This window comes from Phodopus roborovskii, unplaced genomic scaffold, assembly GCF_943737965.1.
Source record: "Phodopus roborovskii unplaced genomic scaffold, PHOROB, whole genome shotgun sequence".
Lineage (NCBI taxonomy): Eukaryota > Metazoa > Chordata > Mammalia > Rodentia > Cricetidae > Phodopus > Phodopus roborovskii.
In genome coordinates, this window is record NW_026125576.1 from 188,382 (window position 1) to 209,203 (window position 20,822).

The following is a 20,822-nucleotide window of genomic DNA, read 5'->3' on the forward strand; positions in this document are numbered from 1 at the left end:
CCTGTCATCACAACACTCAACAGGCTGTGGAAGAGGGATTGTTGCTAGTTTAAAATCAGCCTGAGATACACAGTGAGCTCTAATTCTAAGCTACCCAGCGCTACAGTGTGAAACAGCCTCAGAAACCAAACACACACACACACACACACAGAGAGAGAGAGAGAGAGAGAGAGAGGAAAAAGAAAAAGAAAAACATGGTTCTTCCTATTTATTTCAGATCACTGACCATAGATTATTGCATGGTCATTTAATTACTGTGCCCTAGGAGACATAAGTTCCATGAGTGCTAGAATCTACCTTGTTCATCTTCTCTCCCCAGACCAAATGAAAGAGGAGAAAGAAGTTGGCAGCAAATGGGGAGGGAGTTTTGGCAATCTGTCAGTCAGGATGTTTTAGCTTGACAGTGAGGCTGTATAAATCATGTCATTGCTTTATGCCTTGATTTTACCTTCTCTAATGTAGGACCAGAACATGCATACCCATCTAGGTTCATTGTGAGGCTAACAGAGATGGCAGAAGTGAAAATGTGGTTTGTGACGAATGAAGGGTGATGGGAGAAACAAGCTGATTGTCCTGGTGACTGGCAGGCTTCATCTTCACCCATGGAGAAAGAAGTTCTGATCTCCAGAGAGCTTTGTTATATCCTAGCTGGGAAGCATAACTACTTGTATACTCTTAACCAAATAACAGTCCTCTACTGGAGAAGGTCATCTTTAGCCAATCACACAGCTTTGGATGAGACACCAGGAGCAGTGAGTTCCCTCTCAACAGCCAGACCATCTAGATCAACCACAGTGGCCAACAGAATGACAGATGTCCAAGCTGAATGTTCCTTACACCTAAGAAGTCCCGATTGTGCAAAGAGAGTCACACCTGTAGATACTCTATTTCCAATCACAACACTGGTTCTGTGAGGTGTTCTCCTACTAACATGGCTTGGGGGGGGGGTCTTCTCCATAATACCAGAGATGTTTCTAAACTTGTCCCAGGAGACCCATGAGGTTAGCTTGTTTCCAATTCCACCCTCACAGAGGAGGCTGTTAATCCTCAGGCCAGGCTGAAGCATTCCACATGATAACCAAGATGGGTCCCAGGATGGCAAAGGAAGTCACACCAGCTTAATATAGCTGTTAAAGCTTGTTTTCCTAACAGCCAGGCCAGCTGGCTCTAAGCACAGGAAGTGCATGACTTGAAGGAGCTGGAAAAACTCCTTGGCTCTGACACCAGGAATAGAAGAGTGTTCTTCTTAGTTGGTCAAGTGCAGGTGCCATGTCTTTATGGTAGGTTCCACTGAACCAAGTTGTCCAGGAAAAGGATTCTTTGTCCCTTATTTGCTGTGAACTCAAGAGGTTTCTCTTGAAGTTGTTCTGTCTCCTTAACTGAAGTTTTGTTTTGTTTTGTTTTGTTTTGTGGTTCTGGAACTTGAACTCAGGGCCTTTTTCTCACACTTGGTAAGCACTCTATCTACCATTGATCCATATCCCCATCCCCTGAAGGTTTTTATGATCAGGTTAATAGCAGCTTTCCTGAACCTGCCTGGAGACAAGTCTGGAAACAGGGCCATGATAGAGATCCATAGCAAGGGGAAAGAACATGTGCCCAAAATTCTAACCCTGGCCTTGAAGTTGGCTCAGCTGAATGGGCTTAGCAAGCAACTCCACCTCACTAGCCTCATTTCCTTGTGAATAAATGGGAGAGATATGAAAGGAGAGATTGGATTAAATGACCTCTGAAATCCTGTGTTAGAAATTATATTCTGGAATCTTCCAGGATTTTTATTTCCTAGTTTGGTATTAGTTTACAGTTACTTGATATATGGATATATGACTTCTGGATATATACTCTACATAAGGAGTGAATTCACCATATGAAGGAAGCCCCAGGGCTGGCTTCCAATAACAGTACAGGTGTCTGCAGAGTGGAAAGGCAATGTGGAGGGCACAAGGTAAACTCCAGCATCTTATAATAAGGATCAGCTTCTTTACTGTCTCTTCTGAATCCTCCAAGTGACGTTGATGTAGCTCTTACTGTCATTCCAATGTACCTCCCGTCATCAGGATTGATACATAGCCTACTTGACTTTGGCTTTACCAGTAAAGACAAACACCGCCCCAGAAAAAAAAAGCTAAAGGACAGAAACCAATAGCCTCTCCTTATATTAATGTGGAACATTCTAGAATGAAATCATAGTAGGGGAGAATTTTCTCCCTTTTTCTTTCTTTTTCTGAGCCTGACACCTGTGATGTGCTTTTGAAGCCATGTGACCATCCTGTGAAAACTGTCAAATGGAGACTAACATTTTGTGACTTTATTTATTTATTGGTTTTTCAAGACAGGGTTTTTCTGTGGCTTTGGAGGCTATCCTGGAACTAGCTCTTGTAGATCCACCTGCCTCTGCCTCCCAAATTCTGGGATTAAAGGCATACACAACCACCCCCTGGCTCATTTTGTGACTTCAAAATCAAACTAAAAAAAAAATCTTGCCATATTTGATTTGATTAATTGTACAAAAATAAAGGTGTTGTTTTCAATTGAGAAACACAACACTGTCACTGTGATATCTGAACTATCCAGAGCCAGGTCACTCCTGCACTGACTTAGGGAAGAGCACATAGTTTCCAAGAGTTACGGTGATTCTGACTCCTGGCTACACATTAGCATCCCATGGGTGGTAGGTTCAACAAAACAGAGCATATGCTGAAGTCTTTAGGGAACGAGGTCCAGGCCTAGGGGCGAGGTGTGTTGGAAGGTGCAGCCACTGTAGCTGGAGGGGAGTCTGGGTCCAGTAAATGCCTTAGTAGTGCTAATGTAAACTGGAGTCTGAGGGTACAATGGAAAACCTTTGCTGCCAAAGACGTGCTCCTTTCAGTATCACCAATGTCTGGGCGAGCCTCTTCTCCAAGTAATCTATTGCTTCCTTGTTTATTAAATATGATGTGGGCATTTTTAGAAGATTTTTAAAAATGCATTAATATGTACAACAACAAGATGCTGTATACATTGTGATTTTAAGCTGTTAATGAAGGACAAAATAACTACAGAAGGAAATAATTTAAAATATGAGAAGAAATGCTTCTCAACCACATGTAACATCAGCATGTCTGAGGTGGAAGAAGGAGTAGCCAGAGTTTGAGACCAGCCTGGGCTACATGAGACTCTATCTTAAAGCAACAACAATAAATGAATAAACAAATAAAGAAATTTTAAAGTAAAAGAATTATGGAAGGATATAATAACCATAGCCACCAAGAGAAAGGAGATAAAAAGCCCACTAGAAGGATAGATTTCAAATATTATCAAGGTCTCATAGTGAGACCCTGTCTTCAAACAAACAAACAAACAAAAAGATATGACACATCTTTTGGGTGTATCTGTACATTATCAAAAATGCTAGTATTCCTGTGGGCATTTAGTGCAGACTTCAAAACCAGTGAGCACCCCTCCTTTTCCCAACTCCTTAACTTGGCTTACCCTGATGACCAGATGGCTCAGAGCAAACAATTCCCCAAAGCTCTTAGCAAACCCAGTGAAGAGGATCACTTCCAAATGAGGGGTTCATGTAGTAAAATCCGTCACTAGGGTTCAAAAGACCTGTTAGCTGCAAGGACAGACCTAGGCAGTTCTCTAAAACTCAATGTATAGCCAGTATACTGAGGCAAAAAGGAGTGTTACTGGTGTGTTACTATGACCTGGGGCCACTCTTACTTCTGACCTTAAGGGGGTCCTGTAGCCTTGAACCATGGCTAGCTGGAGAGAAGCCTGAACATTGGTAACTAGGCTGTTCTGTCCAGTAGACCTGAGGATGCTTGAATCCAAGGCTATGCATGCTACTCCACACATCCCCAGGTGTGCCCTCAGCAGGGTAAACCCCAGGATCCTTACCTGCTTGCCTCGCTTTCCTGGTCTCCCGGTGGGGCCTCGGTGTCCTGCTAGCCCAGGCTCTCCCTTTGGACCCATTTCGCCCTGGGGAAAAGAGAGAGAAGCAAGAGCAAGAGTGGACACAACTGTGCTGGTCTGTTCAGCCACTGGCTGCCACGGCCTCCTCGCCTCTCCTAAGTCTTTTCCAGGCGGGCTGTCCTGGGAGCATGGGAGACTGATGAGCTCATATCCAAGGAAGAGGAAAGAAAGAAAGCACACCTCCAGGGGGTGACTTCGCGCTGTAGAGCAGCTGGTGCTCTGGTGGTCAAGCAAGAGAGACAACCCGGTCCACAGTATGCATCGGTGGTTCCTTGTCTAGTTAAAAAATGTGCAGAATGGTTTGTTGTGTTTTCTTTTTAGTACAAACTCATACATATGAGTTGGGGTTTTTATGATGTTTGGGAACAGTCTTGTCTACTGCAGTGTTTGACATTTTAAAGAGTTTATTTAAGATTATACAGCTCTTTTCTCTTTTTCCTTCCTTCCTTTCTTTTTTCTTTCTCTCTTTTTCTTTTTCTTTTTTGAGAGAGGGTCTAACTATGCTGCCCTGACTGGCCAGAAATTCAGTATGTAAGCCAGGCTAGTCTTGAATTCCTAGACATCCAACTGCCTCTCCCTGCTGGTACAAAAAGTGTGTGCCACTCTGTCTGGCATTCTCCATACTTCAGTAGATATTATTCTGAGTTTCAGCTCACTTCTATCTATTCAGACAACTCCCTTTTTGAGATAGGGTCACTTGCAGCCCAAGCCAGCCTCTACCTCTCTATGTAGCTGAAGATGTCCTTGAAGTTTTAATCCTCTTGCCTCCTCCTCCCTTGTGCTGGAGTCACAGAAATGTACCACTATGCCCAGCTCAGATGAAAACCCTTTATGTGAGGAGCGATGTTTCAAGTATGTGTTTAAATAGTCACCATAAAAATATTATTAAAGGCTGGAGAGATGGCTCAGTGGTTAAGAGCACTGGCTGCTTTCCAGAGGTCTTAAGTTCAATCCCTAGCAACCACATAGTGGCTCACAACCATCTATAATGAGATCCGGTGACCTCTTCTGGCATGCAGGCAGAACACTGTATACATAATAAACAAACCTTTTAAAAATATTATTAAAATATGAAAAACAATGTAAATTGCATTCCTGATTAAAAATAACTTTTTCATAGTTCAAGGCCAACCTTTTGCAAAACTTATTTCTCAGACTATCAAAATGGCTAAGTTGGAAACAGAGAAACAACGAGAGAGAGAGAGAGAGAGAGAGAGAGAGAGAGAGAGAGAGGGGAGAGAGAGAGAGAGGGAGAGGGAGAGAGAGAGAGAGAGAGAGAGAGAGAGACTTTTTTTCCTCTAAGTTTTTCCTTAGCTTTGCCTATCTAGGATTCCTGTCCCACTTAAGTGCTTCTGGAGATTGTGGATCCATGGGGCACATTATTTCTACTTCAAGCAATTGCCCTGCATCCTAAACTGCACCACCATTATGGTCAGTGTAACAATTGCTATCAAAGATGCTGAAACTGACCATGACGGACAAACCTAGCCACTCAGAGACAGCAACAGACACCCAGGCTTCTTTTCAGACTCTCTACCACAATGGAAAATTCCAGATACCAATAGATAGTGAGGATCAAGCTCAAGCTGACCTGCCAGCCTAGCAACTCACTCAGCAGTTAAGGATGCTTACTAGTATTCCAGAGGACTCAAGCTCAATTCTCAGGTGGCTTACACTGCCTGCAACTCCAGGCAATTGTGAATTGTCACAAAACTTCCAACTCCAGAGGGGTCCAAGACCTTCGATCTCACACATAGACACACATGTGAATAAATATTTCAGGAAGAATTGCTCTTAAGTCCATGTAGTCTTTCTACCATGTATTTTTCAGGATTCTCAGTGGTGAGATTATAATGGGTCAATGGGCCATGGAGGTGTTTCACAATTTCCCTGGGCTGGTTAAGGGGCCCAGGGCATGTCTTGTTTGGCTAGGAGAAAACATCAGCATAAAAAAATATGAATTCATAAAAACAGATTGTCAGAAGGAAGTGTGGCCCTTCTCTTTATCAACTAGAAGCAGCCAGTAATTTCTTGATCTAATTTCTCTCCTAAGACCTAATTATGGTTATCATATCAGCTCTGTCTTAAAACAGCCTGCCATGAAAGGGGAAAGACAGCTCTTTTGTTGCCAAGTCTAGTAAATGGTGCAGAAGCCAAAGAAGCCATCATATTTAATTTTACAGTGATTTATGAATCTTTGATGGTCACTGTTGCAGGGAATGAAAACCTAGATTAAATATCTTAAGGGACTCACTTGTGTTTTGAATTTTGCTTCAACTTTTTATATAATTACTCTATTTTTAAAATGTAACATCCCATCTAGGATAGCAGGAATTGAGTTTCTGACAGGTTAAGGTAAGGATAAGTCATAGTGACTTGAATAATGACTGGAAGTACTTCATCCTGCCCTGATGGCTGGGTACTGCCCAGTAAAAATGTTATCCTTTAGGAAGTAACACTGTAAAGTGAATGTTTAAAAAGAATTAAAAATACTAAGTAAACACTTGTTCGCATATTTGAAGAATTTCAGTTTGTGACCTAGCTAAAGATAATTTGCAGTGCCAATGCCTTACAACATGAAGATACAGCATTACCATGTTATCTTAGGTGGCTGTTTGAATGAGAACAATCCCATAACCTCATGTATTTGAGCCCCAGTTGGTGGGACTGTTTTGGAAGGATTAGAAGGTGTGGTCTTGTTGGAGGAAGTGTGTCCCTGGAATGGGCTTTGGGTTTCAAAAGACTTGTGCTGTGACCAGTGCATCACACACTCTCTCACTACATCCCATGTGTGGATCCAGATGAAAATTCTCACCTATTCAATACCATGCTTTTCCTCCCCTATCATGGACTTAAGCTTCTGAAACTTTCTTTCCTAACTTGTCTTGGTCATGGTGTCTTGTCACAGCAATAGAAAAGTAACCAAGACAGCTTAGGGGCTCCTACATGGTCAATGCTTTATGTGTCATGAGGACCCAGTGTTTTCGAGTTAGCTCAGGAGCTGTACCCTATGGTCAATGACACATCATTAGGACCCCACACCTAAACTGTTTCCTTTTAAAATGAGGCCTGTGCTAAATGAGATACTAAATATCTCACTTATTAAATAAAATAGGTGTCACCTATTTAAAACAATCCCGTGCCTCCCCCAACAGTATTTGCCACCCTTGAAGACCATATTGAGTGTTTAGGCAGCAGTGAAACTAAATCCCACAAATCCCCACTTGGCTCCAGGGTCTGAGGGGTAAGATGGTTTCTCAGATGGGAAATAGGAGTTTCTGCTCCACACAAAATTTCCAGTTTTTGAATCTTGCCATTGAACTCCAGGAGGTAGGAGAAGGAAAGAGGGGCCTCTCTCCATGGCGGTGGGAGTGGGGAATAGCCTTTCCCACTAAACTGTAGGTTGACCTCAGACCTCTCTACTACCCTCTGCCCAGTGGATAAGACAACTTGGTCCCCATCTCAACCTGGAACTTTCCACAATTAAAATCATTATCTCCTCAATATCTCTTCCTGAAGGACCAAAAGAAGGGATCCATTCACTGTTTTTAGAGGACATGAGGTCTGTTATTTCTACTTCTAGATACGTACTTTCTGCCCCAGCATTCCAGGAAATCCAGGGAAACCCTGTGAAAAGAACAACAAATATTGTGAGTGCTTTGAAATGCCACTTGGAACTGGCTGTGGATAGATTTGGTCAGCCATTTTCAAGATGGCTATCCATCAATCCCTAGTTTGGGGGAGCAGGAAGTCCCACTTCTAGTACAGAATCTCTCTTGTACAGATTTGTCATTACCTTCTCTCCTTTGGGACCCACGTCACCCCTTTCGCCTCTGGATCCCTAGGAGAAAACCAAAAGAGAGGGTCAATGCACTAATATTGTGCTTGTGTGGGGGATGGGTGTAGGGACAAGAGCATTTCAAACTGATGGACTGCCTAGGCCAACACCCTCAGTTTTGCAAAGCTCTAGGCTCAAATAATAGGTAACTTGCCCAGTCAAGGAATTTGTCCTGGTTAGATTCCTAAGACATCTTACTGTTAGTTACTAAAGGGAAACGCATAGAAGGTTCTGGGTCTCAGATCTTCCCATCTCACAGGATATGATGTGACTGCAGGAGCCTGTTAGTTTTGTTTTAGCAGATGAGAAGGCTGTGTGGTAGAAACCTGGCCTAAGAACAATTCCCCTTTTTCTAGCACCTCTATGCTGACTGACTGAACTCCCTACCTGCTTGCTCTCGTTTTCTCCCTGTGGTGGGGGCAAGAGCCTCACTGGGAGATCCTCTTTACCAGAATTCCCTTCCTCAAGAGGCCCACACTTCATCCTCAGTCCATACACAAGTAAGGACCAAGGAACAGCTGAATGATGGCTGCAGTTGATATCTGAAGAGAGAGAGCTAGGCCTGTCTTCCACCCACCACCAACTCCAGAGCTGAGCCCAGACCAGGATCTGGGATGCCACAAGAGATGAGGACTGACCTTTTCCCCTCTGGATCCAGGGAAGCCCTAAAAGAAAGCACAGTGTTTATACTCAGCCCCCAAGACTCCCTGAATATGATGCTGACATCTGCGCTCTACTGTAGTTTTAGGGATCATGCAGCAGCAAACACAAAGATGTTTATACCAGGCCTAGAAACAACATGCCCTCAAATGCCTAATCTGGAGACAAAACCTTGATAGCTAAAGAGAACAATAGGAACCGAATTCTGGTGTCCCTGTAGCCCAGGGCATGATGTCCCACAATGGGCTGACTACCCAGCACATGGTGACAGCCCCCCAGTCCTGTCTTTCCCATATTTGTAAACAGCTGCTGCTCCTCAGTCTTAGAAAGAAGGCCTGGGAATGCCCATCTGGACCACATACTGACCTTAGAGCCCATTGGTCCTCTTGACCCCGGCAAGCCCATCATACCCAGGTCACCTTTTTCACCCTGTGGCAATCAGAAGATGAAAAGAAAGCCCACAGTGATATTTCTTGCAGAAACAGAAACAGGAGTTGTGGGCAAAACTGGGATGGAACCAGGGTGTTGGAGGTGGTTATGAACTTGAGGTCCCATATGCCCCTTTGCCTCCTCCCAGGACTCCACTTTCCACCTTTTATTGTGGTCATTGAGATTAAATAGAGAACAAAAATGCCCAAGGTGGTACAGATGCCAAACTAAATACTCACTAAGAAGTTGTAAATGGTGATGTTTGATCTTTTCCTGGAAAGGGTTGTGAGAGGGCAGGGGAGACAGCATGAGGGCCTCAGAAGATAGGCTTGCCACACACAAATTCTTTGCCAGATTTGCTTTTTGCATAGGGAGGGCCTTTCAGACATCTGATTATATTTTCACCCTCAGTTTGAAGCCAAGCAGAGGGAAAATCAGTCTCTGGATATGTACCTGGGAGGGAGGTGATTAATGCATAGGATGGGCTCCCTCTACCTCAAAATAAGTTTGAATCTTAAGCATTCTCTATACTACATAACTGCATGTCACCTCTAATTAATAGAGCTATAAAGTCAACAATATGGAGATTGGTTGATTTACTTATGGGTTTTTTTGTTTTTGTTTTGAGGCAGGGTCTCATGTATCTCTAGCTAGTTGCAAATTTAGGTGAAGATAACCTTTAAACAGATGCCCCTGCCTCTCCTCCTGAGTGATAGGATTATAGGAGATGTACCACCATGCCTGCTGCATATTCTGAATTTTAAAGGTCTTTATAAATTACCTTAAGTAAACTAAACAAGTGAAATTAGTTTTGCCGATATTTTACTTTCATTTAATCTAATTGTCACTTCAACATGTACTCATTGTAAAATAATGAGATGTTAAAATTACATTTTATTTACTCTGTGTGTTTGTGAGTGTGTGTGTGTGTGTGTGTGTGTGTGTGTGTGTGTGTGTGTGTGTGTGTGTGCCACAGAACATATATGGAGTTCAGAGGACAACTTCTGGAAGTTGGTTCTCTCCTCCTGCCATGTGGATTCCAGGGATGGAACTCAAGTTGCCACACTTGATGGCAGACACCTTCACTGACTGATACCTCCCCAGCCCTGAATATAGTTTTATGAATTAAAACTTGGGTGAGTTAAAATTAAACCTTCAGTTCTTCATTTATATTAGTCACATTTTAAGGGCTTCACGGCTATACAAGGCTGTCATGGTGGATAGCTTAGCTCTCTATAGTGGAGATTTCTGCTTTTTTGCTTGTTTGATTGTTTGTGGCAGGATCTCATTCTGGCTGACCTGGAACTTACTTTGTATCCCAGGCTGGACACTAAGTCATGGTGATCCTACGTCAGCCCTCTGAGTACTAGGTTTGTGAGTATGAGCCACCATGCCTGGCCACATAGTGAACTGAAAGTTGCCTGCATGTATGAATGCATCCCATGTACATGCCTTCTATGCACAGAGGCCAGAAAAGGGCATTGGATCCCCTGGAACTGGAGTTACAGGTGACTGTGAGTGGCAATTCAAATGTTGAAAACTGAACACAAGACCTTTACAAGAGCAAAAGTGCTCTTAACTGTGAGCCATTCTCCATCTCTGCAGCCCAGGATACAGTGGGTTTAAAGAGAAATCTCCTTCGGATTTTTGTATTACCAATACAGCCAGGAAGGTGGGGCAGCAGAGGATATCTGCTTGTCTTGCCCTGGCTTTGGCTGGTCATGGCCTCTGCATTCATGACAGGCAGTGAGAACATAAACCAAGAGAAGATGGGGATGTGTTTGCTTTGCATATTCTCTCCTGTATCCTTCCAACCTACCAATACTCCCCAACTTCCCATCTGCCAGATCAGCATGACAGGTGATAACTTTCCAGACCCAAGTTGCCTTTGGGTCATCTAAGAGAAACTAAAGACTAGAATACTAATTCTCAGGACAAAGGGGAAATGGAGCTCCTGGGAAAGAAAGGAACAGCCCCCACTTTTCCACAGGAGCAGAGTCACAGTACTGACCAGGGTCTGCAGGCCACATGAAGGAGAAATGCTTATAGGCTGGGAGCTGCCTAGCATCTATTCTCCCTCTCAAGGAAATGACTATTGGCCATCTCCCCCTCATGTTCTGATACTACATGAGCCCCAAACACATGTAACACTTACCCTGGGTCCTTCAGGGCCTGGCCAGCCAACAGGCCCAGGCATGCCAGGAACACCTGGGGGTCCAGGTCTACCCTTCAAAGACCAAGAACAAAAGTCAAGATACCTCAATATGCTTCCCTCCAGCCAAGAATATCTGAGGTCCTGATAAGGTATAAGGCCACTACATGTGTTCCCTTGTACCTTCATCCCTACCCTATAAAGAATGAGGGCCTAAAAAAGCATGGCAAACAGATATGAGTTAGACTTTTGGTGACATATTATCGTACCAAACAAGGTTTTATTCTATTTAAGAAAGAGAAAACAGTGGGCAAGGGGACTCTAAACTTGTTGGTTTTTCAGTTTTCATTACCTCTATTCTCTGTACCACTGGCCTTGCCCCTGTGAGTTCTCCACGAGGCTGTCATGTGGCATGAGCTGGGACTAACTACATGGGGGGCAGCATCAGGTGCTGTTGGAACTCCCTCAAAGGCATCTTGCCTGCTTGACATACCATCCCCCTGTGGCTACTCTGTTGGCTTCTATCAAAGCCTGAAATCTTGAAGTTCATTTTGGGGCCTTGAAGCTTCCCACTCACTTACAAACTTTCCTTCCTTCAGCCAACATCCTAGATCTCTTACCATCAAAGTATCAAGGACAGACAGACAGGCAGGCAATCCACACTCCCAAATTCAGGCTACTCAGGTTGATGACACCCTGCTCCACTCTTCAAGAGCTCCTCTTGACAGTGCTCCCTTCGTAATGCATTCACTTGTATGTGTCTCTGCTTCCAGAGAACCCCACCTCAACTAAGGGTTATAAAAGAGTAATTCTTGCGGAAGGGGATGAGAGCATAGACTTGAGCTCCACACTCAGCGCCTCACTTCACAGTTAACTAGGGATTCAAAAGGTTCAGCCAAGAGTCCAGTGATGCTAGATGCTGGTATGTACATTCTACTTTTGCTTTCCATGCCATGGCAGACATTATTAATCAACACAGACCTTGATACATCTGCACCTAGATCCACAACAAGATTGTCTCCAGGTCAGCATTCAACACAGCCACTGATCTGTGGCTCCCCTTGTTATTTGTACCTTGCAAAAGTCTGTTTATGGCTTCTGTTGATAATAAAGTCACTGGCATCTTTTTGGCTGGATTTGCTCTTCCTTCAATTACAGTCAAGACCTAGAACTTAAGTGCCAGCACCCACTGACTACAGCAACATCACCTGCTGGTTCTTTCTCTGACTCTAATGAGGGCATGTGGCTGGTTCACTCTGAGCCACAGTAACTTCCAAAGCAAAGCCATTTGTTCCTGTCTGATCAAGCACTTTATTCCAACCTAATTTAAGTAGTGAAGGTCATTTGTGTCACTATTTGGGGGCTTGGAGAGTTCTCTGCTAGGTGGCAGGGTGAGGCTGGGGAAGTGTTGCCAGGCCCAGCAGCCTCTGGAAGGTTTGTCAGATGCCTAGCAGCCACAGACCCAGGAAATGGAAAGCATGCTGACATCCTCAGAAGGATGGCAGCACCAGCACTCCACTAGGTACTGGTAGCCACTGAACACACATGCATGCATGCAGTACAGTTGCTCGACAGAGCAGCATGGGTCATACCTTCCTTCCTGGGCGGCCAAGATCCCCCTGTGCAGAGAGAAGACAGATAAACAAAAGTTGTTTGGAAGTGACATTCTGGAATCAGAACGCTTAGTAGGGTTGGCTGTGGCTCAGTCAGTCAGCTGGTCACTTGACCAGTTATAGCACGCCTGCCATGCCAGTGGCCCGAAGCAGGACACAGCAATAGCAGTCCCTACTACAGCTGCAGCCATTCATCGGGGAGCCCTCCTCATCTGCTAAGACAGAGAGAGCACATATTTTGATATCTCAACCAGAACATTCTCAGTGGCACCCCCAGAAAGCAAGCTGTAACTACCGAGGTGAGGTGGGACTAAGAAAGCAGTGGCTCATACCTTTTCTCCCTTTGGTCCTGTCTTGCCAGGAAGCCCCGGTGGACCCTACACAATTGAGATAAGAAGTGAAGAAAGCATATGCCCAACCAAGGAGAGACTGCAGGGGAGGGTTTGTGGTCGGGGTCTGTGGCACTGGGCCATTCTTTACAGAGCAAGCAGACTCTGGGTGTGGGGACTCCAGGCACCCCTACAGGAACCTTCCATCCTGCAGCCCACTCTGCCCTCTGTTCCTCTTCCTCCTGAGCTTTCTCTGGATTTTGCTTTCCTCTTGAGAATCCTTCTGTGCTTGGTAAGATCAACAACAGTCTTGAAGAAGCCCCTCTGCTGAGACCATGATACTCCTCAGCCTCAGGAACCCTTCTTTCACTGCCTTGCTTCCCTGAGGCCCCACCAGGGGGCAGAGTTAAGTTTTGCATTGAGAAGCAGCTGATTCAGATACCCCCTGGAAGGAACTGGGTGTTGGTGGCCCACTCCTGTAATCTCAGCACTCAGAACTGGAGACAGGAGGATTTCAAGGCCAGACTTGGCTACATAAGCGAGTTCATGGCCAGCCTGGATCACTGTCTTACAAATAACAAAAAAACAAAAAAGAGAAATAAGAAAAGAAAAGCATTCCCAAAAATGACCTGTGGATTTCAGGTGCTGAATAACATTCTCCTCCCGCTTTCCTTAATGTAAGGATCGTGTATATCTCAATGTCAGCAATAGGAGATTGCTCCAGCCAGAGGCTGTAAAAATGCCAGTGTTTTCCACATCCACAGCTGTTTTCTGCTCACACATTTGTGGATGGCTCAGTTGATGACTGCTTTCCAAATTCCTGGGGGTGGCAGAGAGAAATCCACCCAAACCCCTTAGCTTCCACAGTATCCCTACTGTTTGCAGGTGAACAACACTAGGAAAAGTCTGTTGGAAATGTAGCTTCTCCAAAACCTGTCATTGAGTTACAATTTCCCCAGGATCTTTGAAAAAAGCTCAGGCCATACCCAGACCAATCGAATGACTATCGGGACTATGGGAGTTGGTGAGAAAATAAGCATCGGGAATAAGTGAAGTTCTTGTGAAGATAAAGACACCACCTTTGGTTTATCTGCCTTCCGCTTGGGAAAGTGGAGTTCTTTGTTCTACCAAGCCTTCCATTTCTTGAAATGGTTAGAACTATTCTACAAGATTGTTGAGCTTTGCACCCATCAAACAAATACTGTTCTGATCGAATGAAGGAGGCAGCAGAGCCTCCATGTGACTCAGAGGAGCTTGCAGGAGCTCAGAGATGCACTAATGTGACTGGGGCTGCTGTTCTGAGGTGAGCAGAGTGTGGCACTCCTTCACATGCCTATTGCTTCTCAGGAACATCAAGAGCCATCAGAGGAGAGTGCTGACGGTGGAATGCAGGAGTCCACCTTAGAGGAATCTCATCCAGCCTTTCTACAGACTTCCAGCGCCTTTATGAAGGCCTCTGGCCTCTGAGCTCAACTTCATTTTCACTATACCATTTATCTATAGATGCTTCCATTGTTTGTTTCCTTGTTTATTTTCCTTTTGAGACAGGGTCTATTACTATGTATGTAGCCTAGGCTAGTCTTAAACTCGGGATCCTCCTGCCTCAGCCTCCCAAGTGTTGGGGTAATAAACCTGTCATCATACCTGGGTCAACAAACGTAAATGGAGAACAGGCTAGCTATAGCCCACAGGTGGGATAGATTGGAAAGTGGGATGAACAATATCCCTGTCCCTGCAGACATGGGATCAGTAACTTTTCCTTTACAAAGCCAGAGGATAATTCTCCTAGGCTTGGAGAGTCACATCTGCTGTCTGCCAGGCTCTGCAACCCTGCCGTGATGGTCTGGGAACAACCATAGAGAGTAAAACGGCAGGTAGAAAACCAGATGGTTTTAGACTTGGTTACTGCAAAAGTTTTCCTCTCCACTGTTCTCCTCCCCTCCCTACCGCCTCCTGAGATATGGCTTCATTCAGGAGTCCAAGCAGTCTCGGAACTCACTATTTAGTTCAGTCTGGTCTCAAACTCATGCTAATCCTCCTGCCTCAGATTTCTCTGGGTGCTAGAATTAGAGCTCAGTGTCACCATGCTTGACTGAGAAAGGTATCTCTAAGGAGGTAGCATGGAAGCCAACCTCTGAGTGTCTAGGAGGAACTATGAAAGGCAGGAAGAACAGCAGGGCCTTGTATGCACAGACCAAGGCTAAGATGAGCTTGGTGTGTGTGGAACCACAGGCAAGCACTTTAGCTAAGGCGAAGGTAGAGGGTAGGCTGATGGAGCACTCCAAATCAGGGTCCACTAGTGGGACTGTGTCTTCCAGGTCAGGAAGCTCAGCCTTTTGTCTCCTAACACAGGGAAGCCACAGGAGGTTCACATAGCTGATTAGTGATGTCTATGCCTTCTGCCAAGATCAGCACTCAGGACCTGTTTGCTCCTCCCCCCTGGAGGACCAGAGCCTCAGAGCAGTTGGAAAAGCCCTCATGGCAGCAGGCCAGCCCCAGGATGGGGGGCCTGGAGTGCACTCCTGTTTGTCTAGAAAGTTCTTTCCCTAGCAACTTGCTTGTTCCGCTCTTCTCTTTTACCTTGGGTGGGGGCTGCTTGCAGCAGTCCCGAGCCAGGAAAGCTTGCGTAACCGGTCCCTCTGACCACCACATTCCTGAACTTTTAGGACAGAGGGTAGAGTGGATGGTCACATCTGTATTTGGTGATGGTGACAACAACATCCACTACCATATGGGCAGCATGCTATATGAGACCCTTGAATCTGTCATGGCAGAGGCTACACAGGTGAGATGAGATTCACCAAGAGACTCTTCTGGGCTCTGGAGCTAGCTGGAGAGGAGTTACATAAGAAAACCCAGCATGCGGCACATCATAAGTCAGAAGCTATGAGGTACTGCCCACTAGGCTTCCTCGTCTACCGGAAGACACAGGAGGAGTCTGAAAGGGTGCACCCACCTGGGGCCCAGGAGGCCCAGGAGAGCCGAGTGAGCCTTGAATGCAGGGTGACGGTGAGGCCTCAAGTTCCAGAAGATTCTTCATGTCTGGAGAGAGAAGCTTCAGAATAAAGCAATGGGTTAGAGATCAGACCAAGGAAAGAGATGCCTCCCTGGACCCTGCTCGATTTCTATGCAATGGGGCCTCTGAATTCTTTTTTTCCCCTATGTGCTTTTTGTTATTGTTATTGTTATAGAAAATAAGTCGCCTTAATGCTTCATATCTAACTGCTACTCTATCTCTATCCTCCACATCCCGTTTTTTGTCTTCCCTCCTCCCATTCTTGCCCCCATCCCAAGAATTTCATAAATACTTTATTTAAAAAGGGAATGGGGAGTCCTCCATCTCAACATCTATCTATGGGGAATGAATGCATCCTAGTGTTTTCAGAAACTCCCAGGTAAGAAAAAACTCTCTCGTTCACAGCTTCAAGATGGCGGGAAAACAGATGTATGGCACAATTAGCACAACTGGCACAACACCCCCTCCGGCCTTGGCCCCTGAGGGAAGGCACAACTGCCTCTCTCAAATGAGACTCTGAAGTGGCTATGTTGAGCCAGGTATGGGGCTGATACGGAGGAAGCTGGAGACTTTCACTCACCCAAGTCCAGAGCACTCACCGGGCTTCTGCTGCCTCTGAAGAATGGTGGTGGGAACAGCGGGGGAGGGGGAGGTGTCAGCAGGCAGCAAGCTTTGTGGCTGCTCCGCCTCTTCTGATCCAGGCCAGGAAGGGCTGTTCAGAGAAAACTGCTGCTCCTTAGCATGGGGATAAGGTGATGCCCTGTGTCATGCCCACCATGCGCAAAGAACACTTGTGCAGTCACCTAAGATTTCCAAATGCAATTTCTGACCTGTTTGAGATGTAAGTACTCAGGACTCTGTTTGCTGCCTGACCCAGACCTTCTCTTTGTCTCTGATGGATGGGGGTGGCACAGACACTGGTGTGTGTGTGTGTGTGTGTGTGTGTGTGTGTGTGTGTGTGTGTTTTCTCCTTCAGAGACAGACTTTATAGGTGTAACGAGAAATGAAAAGTTTAGACAGACCTGTAACATGGCAGTGCTGTGCTTGTGGACACCTGTGGTACTGTCTCAGGAGGAAACTGTTTGGACAGAGATGTAACCAGGGACAGAGGTGGTGCTAACTCCAAGGTGCTTAAGCCATGGTTTGAAACAGACTGTATATACTCACTCGGGCACTCCATCAAATGTGAGTCCCACTTAAATGTCTCCATGTAGATGACCAAATCCCCAGCATAAGGAGACTAATAGGCCACCGGTCTTCTATAGCGTTTGGCCTTAACAGATGGTGAATGTCATAGAATGCAACAAGACATGGATTCTACGGTACCGCACAACAGAGTTCTACAAAGTAAACAGCAGAGGCCTATGAATGCCAGCCTCTGTGCTTTTCCACACCCACTGGATCTTAGCACCAGGGTTCCATCATGAAGTTGCTTGCATTTTATGCAAATTGAATCTTACAGCGTGAATTTCTATGTTTGTCTTCTCTTACTCAGCACAGTGTCTGAAGAAATGGCACAGACTATCATTTACAGTCTTGCAGAGTTCCACCCTGTGGCTAGACCATAATGAACTTATCCATTCTGCTGAGCATCACTGATATGCATGGGATGATGCTGATGTTCACACACCAGAACAGCTTCAATGAAAAGGCCAGGAGACGAGCGTGGCGAGGATGGGGACAACCGAACTGCCATTATACACTAGCAGACAAGAATGGAGACCCGTATCTTCCCTGAGACATTTCTTGGTGTTTTCTATTAGAGCAGGACATAGACACACACCACTGCTCAGTGATTTCACCTCTAGGGATTTACCAATAGAAAGGTGGGTACACTAGAATGTCTGAAGCAGCAGGAAGCAATGTTTTTCAGTTCCTAGTTTTCCTGACACTGCTACTTCCCTCTCTTGCTCGGACATCTGACCTCTCAGAACAAACCCAGGTGGGCCTCTGCATGCCTCTCATCACTGAGCTCTATGTTGAATTTATCAGTAGGAAGCTTTCCTTCACTCACACACCAAGCTTCCGGGGCCTAGCTACTCTTTTCTCTGGGTTTATCCCTGTGTCCCTTCTTCTCCATGGGCTCAAACAGTTTCCTTCTTTATCCCAGCATGAGTTGTGTTTCCTGAGAGGGGGGCAAGGGCCAGTTTCCAAACCTTTTAGACACTAGGCCTTGATAAAAGGTTGCTGAATTAACAATTTAGTGACAAATACTAACTACATGTGAGGCACCATTTGTGTGGTTCATAAATACAAACATGTCAAATCTTCACAGCAACCCTGAGTTAAGCACCATCAACACTGCTGTCATCGTTCCCACTTTACTGATTAGCCAGGTGAGTTAATGAGCGTAGGGTGGAGCAGTGACTCAGCAGTGGCGCCTATACTTGAGCACTAGTAAGCTGTTACCAGAGCTTGCTCGTTTGAACTCTGACTCCAAATGGGTAAAAATTAAGATGGCAGAGGCCTCCCATAAGGCTACTTGAGACCACTGTGTCAATGCCTTCCAACCAAAGACTGTTAGAAACACAGTCAAAGAACCAAATTGGGTTTGTTGGTTCGTGGCAAGGGAGAACACACACAGGAAGAACCAGGAAGCACAAAGAGAATCTTATTCTAGGATTCTGGCTCCTTGCAGATCTGTGGAGGAAACTGAGATGCAAAAGTGTAGCTTTGCTTTGGAGCAGCTGACTTAGTTCTTCTCTAGGAGGAAAGAGAATGGAGCAAAACACATGCCAGTTACATACAAGAATGAGAATGGTTGTTTTGTCTGTGCTTGGTTATGACTTGGGGATGTTCTTGCTTTTGTCCTGACCCACCAGGGTCACAGAGCAGTGCTGTCTGAGGTTGAAATCTATGGAATTATGTGACACAGGGGATGCTGTGTACCCTGGGCCTGGGCAGCTCCAGCTGTGGCGGCCACTGTTCTTCCTTTCTTCCTTGTACATTTTAATTCACCTGTATGAGTGTTTGGCCTGCATGTATGTCTTTCCTGGTGTATCTGAGACAGCCAGTAGAGGGCATCTCCTGGAGCTGGGGTAACACCAGCCATGTTGTTGCTTGGATTTGAACCCTGGTCACCTGTAAGAGCAGCCAGCATTCTTAACTACAGCCCCCACTGCTCTCTTTCTTGGCAGAAAATGATAGTTATATTTTCAAGCTTTACTCTACCACCAGCTCTTTTCCAGTGCAAGAAGCCAAGAGTAGACAGCTTCAGCTTCTCCAGGCTACCTAGAGCTAGTGAAGAAGGTGGCAGGTACATACTATCCTCAGAAACCTGTTAGAGTCCCCTCCAGATCCTTTCCCTTCGCCTTCCTATTGCCTCAGTAGACAGAAAGCTCCAAGGCTACAGTTCTCCAAAAGCCCCCCCCCCCAAAGAACACCTGGGAGCCTGGCAGCCCATGTGGCTAATTTGCACCATCACCACTGATTTTCCAGTCCATATATGGTTTCCAGTGTGGCCTGGCCAGCACCCTGGGAGCCCCGTAATGAAAGAGCTTGGGTGTCTCAAGGCAATTGCTTCTCTCACTTCTTCCTGGAAACTGGAGGCATCTTTACTGAACATAAATTATCAGCTGCTTTTGCTGCCAAAGCATCTGCCTTTAACACTACCCCCATCCCTCTTCATTCTCCCCCTTGACCTACTTCATCCCAACAGGTGGAGGGCTTGGATTTCTTCCCCTCCCCCAACTCCAGGAGGTGTTTGTTTTTAGCACAGTCTGGTTTATTTACAGCTCATTCCAGCACTGAGTATTTCCATCAGGTGGATGAGTTTTGGAGCGGACCCTCCCCCCACCACCACCACTCATTCTCCATGTCAACTAAGCCAGGGCTTCAAATGTCTATTTTGGTGTTGAGTGGCCCATGGGTCTCTCCCAGGTCTGTGCTGTCTCTGCTGAAATAGTACCTAAGCTCAGGGACCAGCCTGGAAGAGCCCCAGAAGACTCTAATGTAATGGAAACTTGTGTGTGTGTGTGTGTGTGTGTGTGTGTGTGTGTGTGTGTGTGTGTGTGTAGTGTGTGTGGTGCCTTTTGTGGCCATGTGCTTGGCTCAGTCCCAGGCAGCTGCCTTGGCAATGTCAACTACCAAGGGTCTCCAAGACCACCAGCCCTCGCTTAAAGGTGCCAATCGTGGGTATGGCACTGCAGAAGTAGAAGCAACTGTCTGATGAATGTTTTGGCAAGTGTTTGCTTTTTCCCTCATTGGAAAGAATCCCTTTCCATGCTTTATTTTGAGAAAATGGGTTACATTCTTGGAAAGTGATCTACACCACTGGACTCTTGGAAATACAGGAACTCAAATCTAAGAGTGTGCATCTGGGGGGTATGTGGCCATGTGACACAGTACAACTCATTTCCTCAGCCAAAGTACTGTGTTTCCTGATCTATACCACCAAGAGTTTGGCATACACTGCGTCCAAAAGCAGTTCTTAAGGTAAGTGTGACACCAGGATCACCATTAGGTCTATCTACATTTCCTACATGCAAGACAAGCCCAAGCCACCAAGCAAGGCCACCAAACAGCTGTTCCTATTTCAATCTCCTACACCAAACAGCATCCCTCAGGGCAAGCCAGCGTGTCACTAAAAGCCACCAAAGGAAGCAGTTTCAAAAGAAGAAGGTGTCCTGCGGAAAATGCCAAATGCAGCCATTCGCTAGTGATTTCGCACCTGCCCGTGCATAGGGTGGCAGCCTGTCACGTGTTCACTTCTCACCCACCTTTGGAGTTGTGTTAGAAGGAAACAGCAGAAAAGGCAAGGTAAAAGGCACGTTCTATGGTGTCACTGGGTGCCACACAATAGCTACAATTTGCCCAACATCATCTACAA

The 20,822-nt window shown here is 45.6% G+C and overlaps 1 protein-coding gene across 2 annotated transcripts in view; it reads right to left on the reverse strand.

The window, feature by feature from the left end:
• The window catches only part of Colq (collagen like tail subunit of asymmetric acetylcholinesterase), a 52,044-nt gene that overhangs the window by 12,191 nt on the left and 19,031 nt on the right, over positions 1-20,822 (reverse strand). For both annotated transcript variants that reach the window (XM_051177845.1, XM_051177847.1), the window contains exons 2-11: positions 16,594-16,706; positions 15,935-16,033; positions 12,982-13,026; positions 12,629-12,655; positions 11,040-11,111; positions 8,822-8,884; positions 8,434-8,460; positions 7,754-7,798; positions 7,549-7,584; positions 3,883-3,963 (exon numbers count right to left, since the gene is read on the reverse strand). In XM_051177845.1, coding sequence (XP_051033802.1) covers positions 3,883-3,963; positions 7,549-7,584; positions 7,754-7,798; positions 8,434-8,460; positions 8,822-8,884; positions 11,040-11,111; positions 12,629-12,655; positions 12,982-13,026; positions 15,935-16,033; positions 16,594-16,706 — 608 coding nt within the window. The remainder of the gene's footprint in view (positions 1-3,882; positions 3,964-7,548; positions 7,585-7,753; positions 7,799-8,433; positions 8,461-8,821; positions 8,885-11,039; positions 11,112-12,628; positions 12,656-12,981; positions 13,027-15,934; positions 16,034-16,593; positions 16,707-20,822) is intronic.